This window comes from Myotis davidii, unplaced genomic scaffold (genome assembly GCF_000327345.1).
Source record: "Myotis davidii unplaced genomic scaffold, ASM32734v1 scaffold292, whole genome shotgun sequence".
NCBI classification, from domain to species: Eukaryota; Metazoa; Chordata; class Mammalia; order Chiroptera; family Vespertilionidae; genus Myotis; species Myotis davidii.
In genome coordinates, this window is record NW_006285042.1 from 2,502,140 (window position 1) to 2,508,566 (window position 6,427).

At 34.1% G+C, this 6,427-nt stretch overlaps 1 protein-coding gene across 3 annotated transcripts in view; it reads left to right on the plus strand.

Annotated features, from left to right (window-relative positions):
* The window catches only part of VTA1 (vesicle (multivesicular body) trafficking 1), a 47,738-nt gene that overhangs the window by 31,547 nt on the left and 9,764 nt on the right, over window positions 1-6,427 (plus strand). For all 3 annotated transcript variants that reach the window (XM_006755375.2, XM_015558505.1, XM_015558506.1), the window contains exon 7: window positions 5,321-5,401. In XM_006755375.2, coding sequence (XP_006755438.1) covers window positions 5,321-5,401 — 81 coding nt within the window. The remainder of the gene's footprint in view (window positions 1-5,320; window positions 5,402-6,427) is intronic.

A 6,427-nucleotide genomic window follows, 5' to 3' on the forward strand; every position in this document is an offset into this window, starting at 1 on the left:
GGCCCCCAGCCAGCAGGTATCTGGGATTTATTTGTCTTCTATAATTGAAACTTTATTGCCAAGAGCGGAGGCCACAGCTGGCTCAGGAAGCTGGGCTTCCTCCATCGACCAGGCAACCAAGCCACCTCCTTGCTCCAGCTCTGTGGCTGCCAGCCGCCATCTTGGTTGTGTTAATTTGCATATGGTCACTCTGATTGGCTGGCGGGCATGGCTTGGGGGCATAGCAAAGGTACGGTCAATTAGCATCTTTGTCTTTTATTAGTGTAGATGTGTCTGTCAGCATCCCACTATGATAGCAAGACTCCATTTTTCCTGTCTGATTTCCTTAGGACCCTGCTCTGCCTTCTACATGGGTTATTGATGAAGGAGAGGCACAGAATCTCAGTAGCAATGGAATCACAGACTAGTAAAAGGAGAGGCTTTGGGTCATTTTTTTTTTTTTTTTAGGATTACAAAAATGTGACTAAAGACAAGGAAGGGAAGTGGTAGCTAATATATTGGAATAATTTAGGATTATATGTCTATTTTCATAGAAAAATAGTCTGACAAAACTAGCCTCCAATAAGTTAATATGAGTAGATACAGATATTTTTATAAGTTGCAAAGAGATACTCTTCTATGCATGTGTATTGTTAATATAGCATCAACCGTACTTCCAAATAGAAGGTACTTAAAACCATAGTTTAAGTCTTTAACTTATTTTCATTTTTTAATAAAAATTGTTCTTAAAGTTTTACTTTTATTTCAGCATAAGGTTAATCTGTGGTAGTAAACTATACAAACATTTCAAAGCATTTAATTGATAAAATGAAAGTCATCCTTTGAGTCCTGATTTCTACCATTTCTATTATGTAGCACACCACTACTTCATTGACTTTCAGTTGTCAGCCTCAGCATATCTGCAAATATTGATAATAATTTTAACAGTATTAATGAAAAGAATAATTTTAACACTGTCTCTTTTGTGTCATCATTATGTATATTTTACCTGTCCTGCCTTTTCACTGCTTTATTATCATGCAATAATATTAATAGGCAAACCAATTTGAATTCGTTTGTAAGTAAAATTTTATGGAGCACTGTTTTAAATATTTCATCTTTTAGGATTTTTGAAAATTTCTGTAGAAAATGTAAGCAAAACCAGCTACTTTAGGCATATTATTCTTAGATGAATACTGTCTGAATTATACTACTAAATTTAAACACTAATCAAGAGCTGCAGTCACAAGCAGCCCTATAGAAGAGTGAAAAGAGAATAAATGCATTTTGGAGTCAAATAGTATTGGTTATTAGTTTCTTCCCCTTGCTAAACCACAAACTCAACTATTATTTACCTTCTTTTGATAAAGGTTTTTCTTCTTTCTAAAATGAAATTAATCATATTTCTCATGGTTTTAATTATTAAAGGAGAAAAAGAATAAATTTGACTAGTACTATGCATATCACAAACTCAATATTCAGCAAATTAGCTTCCTTTCTTTTTTTTCTCTTCCTTCCTATTTCTATGCCAAAGAAAGACAGGATATTTAATAGCAAGTTAATGAACACTTAAAATCATTTTGTGAATCAAAGGAAGTGTCACTTTTGGGGATAGGATATGACCTTAAGAAGATTGCCTAACGGGTATTGCTTTAGACAATACATACATACATATTTTATTTGTAGACGTCCTATATGTACATATGCAAGGGAACATATACTTCCAATAGAAGGGCTCTATCAGGTTGAACCATATGAAATTGCTATTTTGGTTCAACAAAAGTGATAGAATATTGGTAGTTTCATATGTTCAAACTAACAGACAAAATCTCCTACTTAGAATATGCATCACATAAAGATCGATATTAGGAGGTAATCTTCTATTAGGAATAAGGTCCTATCTTTTTACATAGGCTTAGCATTTATATAATTAACAGCTTTTATAAATCTACTCTTACAGAAACTGTATTAGATATTGTCCTTAACTTACTAATAGTAAACAAATCAAGCAGTTATCTCAAGAAAATTAAAATACAAACATACTTAGTAAGTAAAGAACTAGAGTTTGAACCCAAGTCATTCTGATTTTGTGTTTTTGGAGCCTTTCTTTTTTGTCCCTTCCCCCAAGGAGCTAATATTCTATCAAATAAAAACCTACTTTTTGATATATATTTACTCCTAAGATTGATTTGAGATGTTGGCATCATCTCTTCGCTGGAGGAATTTTTTTCTGTTATATTTAAAACAGTTTTTTTAATCCGTTAGAGTTGCCTAATAGAAACTGAAATAAAATTTTTAGTTTATAAATATAGCAGATGTTTCCCCTCTTAACTCGCTTTAAGAATGATTTACTTTCTCCCATATAAAGGTCCAGGATGCACTTTTATCAAAAGGAAATCCTTAAGATAGCTGAAAAGAATAGTATGTGCTAATATACAGTTTTTAGTTCTTCCACAAGAAAGTAATGGGTACAACGAGAGCAGGGATAGTGATTGTTTAAAGAGGACATGCGTTTGCTCTTGGGCTTTAATCACTATAATATCAGATATGGGCAATACAGTGTACTGTTTTCCTCCTTTTGAAACATCACTTTTTACAGTTGGTAAATATAGAGGAAGAGCTCAGTGAAAAATCTAAATAGATTAAGTCACAATTTTATAATTAATGCCAGCCTTTTAATTATAAATGCAGCTCACCTCATATATAGATCAAAAACTTAGTTCTTTTATTGTAGTTCTTCTAAACGTCAGAAGTACTGTGTTTGAGTTCTTCTATACAGTTTTCAAAGTTGTTTATATTCTGGCCTAATCATTTGTATCAATGCTATTTTCCATGATAATACTGAAGTTTTATTCAACCCAGTCCTCCTGTCTTTCCTCTCTTAGAGTGTTCCTCATAGATATCATGTCTTTCTGCTTATTTGCTACTCCAAATGCTACATTTCAGCATTCTGTTTAATTACACTTTTTGGACAGTCTTCTCTAATTTTCTAACCAGCACCCTTTTTTCTCATACTTAATTAGAAATCTTGTGATCTTTCATTTTTTAATGTGTGTTAATCCTATCTAATGGGATATGTAGCCATCTACTTAAAAATTAACCCAAAGTTACTTTTTAATCTTTTTTGTTAAAAAGTAGAAAGCCATTTTCAACATCCCCCAGGAATGTTCACTCCCACACATATACCTGCAGTCTTGGGGCCTGCAACCCATGTGTGAATTGACAAATGATACCTTTCCAAATCAGAAAAAAAGGGAAAAATACTAGATTTGGGGATCTCAAAAAATAATAAACATAAATTAATTTTTTTTTCCTAATTTGACTGTTATTTATGCACTTGTATTGAGCCAGTATGCTAGGCCTCCATGGCAACATTCTACGATGGTTGCCAAGAGGGCAGGCCTTGGCTCATGTGTGTCAAGACAGACGAGATGCAGCATCTCCTGACTGCTGTATGAGGCATGTTGCACAGCCTGTGTTGTCAGTTCAAGTCTTAGTTGAATGATTGACCAGAAGTCCTTAATAAAATGCAAACTACCTATTTTTAAAATATTACTCAAATAAAATTTTACTACATAGCTACATTTTCTCCTTGTTTTGTTCTTGTAAATTAATATTGCCTACTTGATCATAAAGAAATAAGATCAAATGTATTTTCCTGCATTTTTAAAAATTAATGCAGAATGCTGACCATAAAGTGTATGCCTTCTCCATAGAGAAAGGGATTTGTTTGGAGGATTTTAATTTGGGCAGAAACACGAGTTATTTAGCAAGGAATGGCATTGATACCTAGATGGATCAATGAGAAGGCTGTTGATCACTTATTTTTATACACACGTTCATTGGACTGGGCACACACATGCTCGTATGTGCATGGAAGGGTGCCCCAGAAACTGGTGGCAGCCCTAAAATGGCCTAGAGTAGGAATAAAAAGTAGGCTGTTCATGCACCTTTTTTTTTTCACTCTTTAAAAATTATACTTGACTTTTTATCTGTATCCCTTTGTACTTTTATTATTTTATTAGTTCAGTGTTTAGTTAAAAAGTAATATTTTCATGATTTAATAGTTCCAAAGGTGTAAAATGAAACTAATTTGCCCTAAATCAAAATTAAATGAGATAAAATAGTATATATTTAAGCCATTTTTCTTTTGGGTTGGTAATGAGAAGGTCCTTCAAAGTCAAAACTTAGATCTGAATACTATTTTAAATTTTAAGTCAACCTTTTTAAAACCATCATGCTAGAACTCTCATTGGCTATGTTTTTGTTTTTGTTTTTAGAAACTTCCTAGTTTATTTTCTTCCTTCGATTTTCTTCTTTTTATTACATTGTCTTCCCATTTTATACTTACTACAAATTGCCTATTCAAATTTAATCTATTAGCTTGGGGAAATGAATCCTGTTTTCTGATTTATTGATTTAGAGTAATCAACTTTTTTCTTCATTTGCTTGCTTGCTGATTGGATCATGTAAGTCCCTCTGGGAAGTTTTAACAATTTGTGTTATATTTTAGGTGATTAGTAATCTTCAACTCTATTATATTACTTAGCATTTATCAAGAGTGCTAGTGCCCGGCTGGTGTGGCTCAGTGGTTGAATATTGACCTATGAACCAGGTGGTCATAGTTCAATTCCCAGTTAGGGCACATGCCCGAGTTTCGGGCTCTATCCCCAGCAGGGGGTGTGCAGAAGGCAGCCGATCAGTGATTCTCTCTCTTCTTTGATGTTTCTCTCTCTCTATCTCCCTCTCCCTTCTGCTCTCAAATCAATAAAAATAATGTATTTTTAAAAAGATGATATTCTTTATTAACCAATAAGCAATAAGTTTTGATTTCCTATTAGAATTTTTTATGGCTGTTATATTCAGTGAATATGTTATATTTAGTGAATGTTAACTGGAAAATTTGGAACATATAATCTTTATTTCATGCAGAGTAGTGAAATGAGACTTGCCCTGTAAGATAAATTAAATCATAATTACATCCCACCTTGTCCCCAAATTATTTAATTGACTAAGAAATTAAAAGGTAGGAAGGCTTCTATTACTTTTACAGATATTTGGTAAGCTATAATTGAGAAGCAAATTGAAGTATTAGATATGACAAACAAACTACATAATAGGAAATGTGTAACCAATACTATGTACGTAACACTCTAAATGTATTTTCCTGCATATTTTCTACACCAGCCTCCAACATCAAATAACTTTATCAATTTAGAATTCATTAAGGTTTCAAGGAAGTGAAGTGATGCAATTCCTCCATAATGCTTTAAGTGCTTTCCTACTAGATAATTAAGAGGTATGAAACTTTAATACCCATTTGTGGTTTTCTGATTTGCAGGTGTAACAAGTAATACTATTCAACCTACTCCACAAACTATTCCGGCCATTGATCCTGCACTTTTCAATACAGTTTCCCAGGGTAAGTCAGCTGAGTGTTTTATAAGTTATAATGTGTCTTTTGTTTGGGGGTGTTGTTTTGTAATTTTACCTTAGGAGTGTCCAGGTAATTTAAAACACATTTCTTTGAGTGCCATGTTCACTAGATTCTGTAGTGAATCAAGATTGTTTCATATTATCAAAGATACCTAAATCTCAAGGCATTTTCTTTTTTTTTTTACAGTTCCTTTTTTTTATACTGTATAAATGTAGTGGCACAAACATGTAGCCAAAGATATCATGGAAGCTAAGATTAGTTTAGTTCAAGATTGCCATGTGTTGCCCTGGCCCGGTGGCTTGGTTGGAGCATCATCCTGTACACCAAAAGGTTGTGGGTTTGATTTCTGGTCAGGGCACATACGTGGTTACAGGTTTTATCCCAGGTCTGGGCAGGTATGCAAGGCAACCCATCAGTGTTTCTCTCACATCGATGTTTCTCTCTCCCCCTCCCCCTCTCCCCCTCCCTCCCTTCTTCCCTCCCTCCCTCTCCCTTCCTCTCTCTAAAAGTCAATAAAAACATATCCTCAGGCATGACTAAACATTTTTTTGAAAAAGATTGCCATGTGTTATGATTATGATATTTCTCATCTGTACGGAGTGATCAGATTATCTAGGATGAGAAACTAATTTAAAATAAAAATCTCTGAGGGTAATTATTTTGATTGTTTGTTTCATAGGCTAGGTCAGTGGTCAGCAAACTCATTAGTCAACAGAGCCAAATATCAACAGTACAACGATTGAAATTTCTTTTTTTTTTTTTAATTTCTTTCTTGTTCAGATTATTACATTTGTTCCTCTTTTTTCTCCCCATATCTCCCCTCCTCCTAGTTCCCACCACACCCTCCGCCCTCACTCCCAACCCACTGTCCTCACCCATAGGTGCATGATTTTTGTCCAGTCTCTTCCCGCATCTCCCACACCCCTTTCCCCCCCAAGAATAGTCAATCCATTCCCTTTCTAAGTCCCTGATTCTATTATAATCACCAATTCATTCTTTTCATCAGATTAG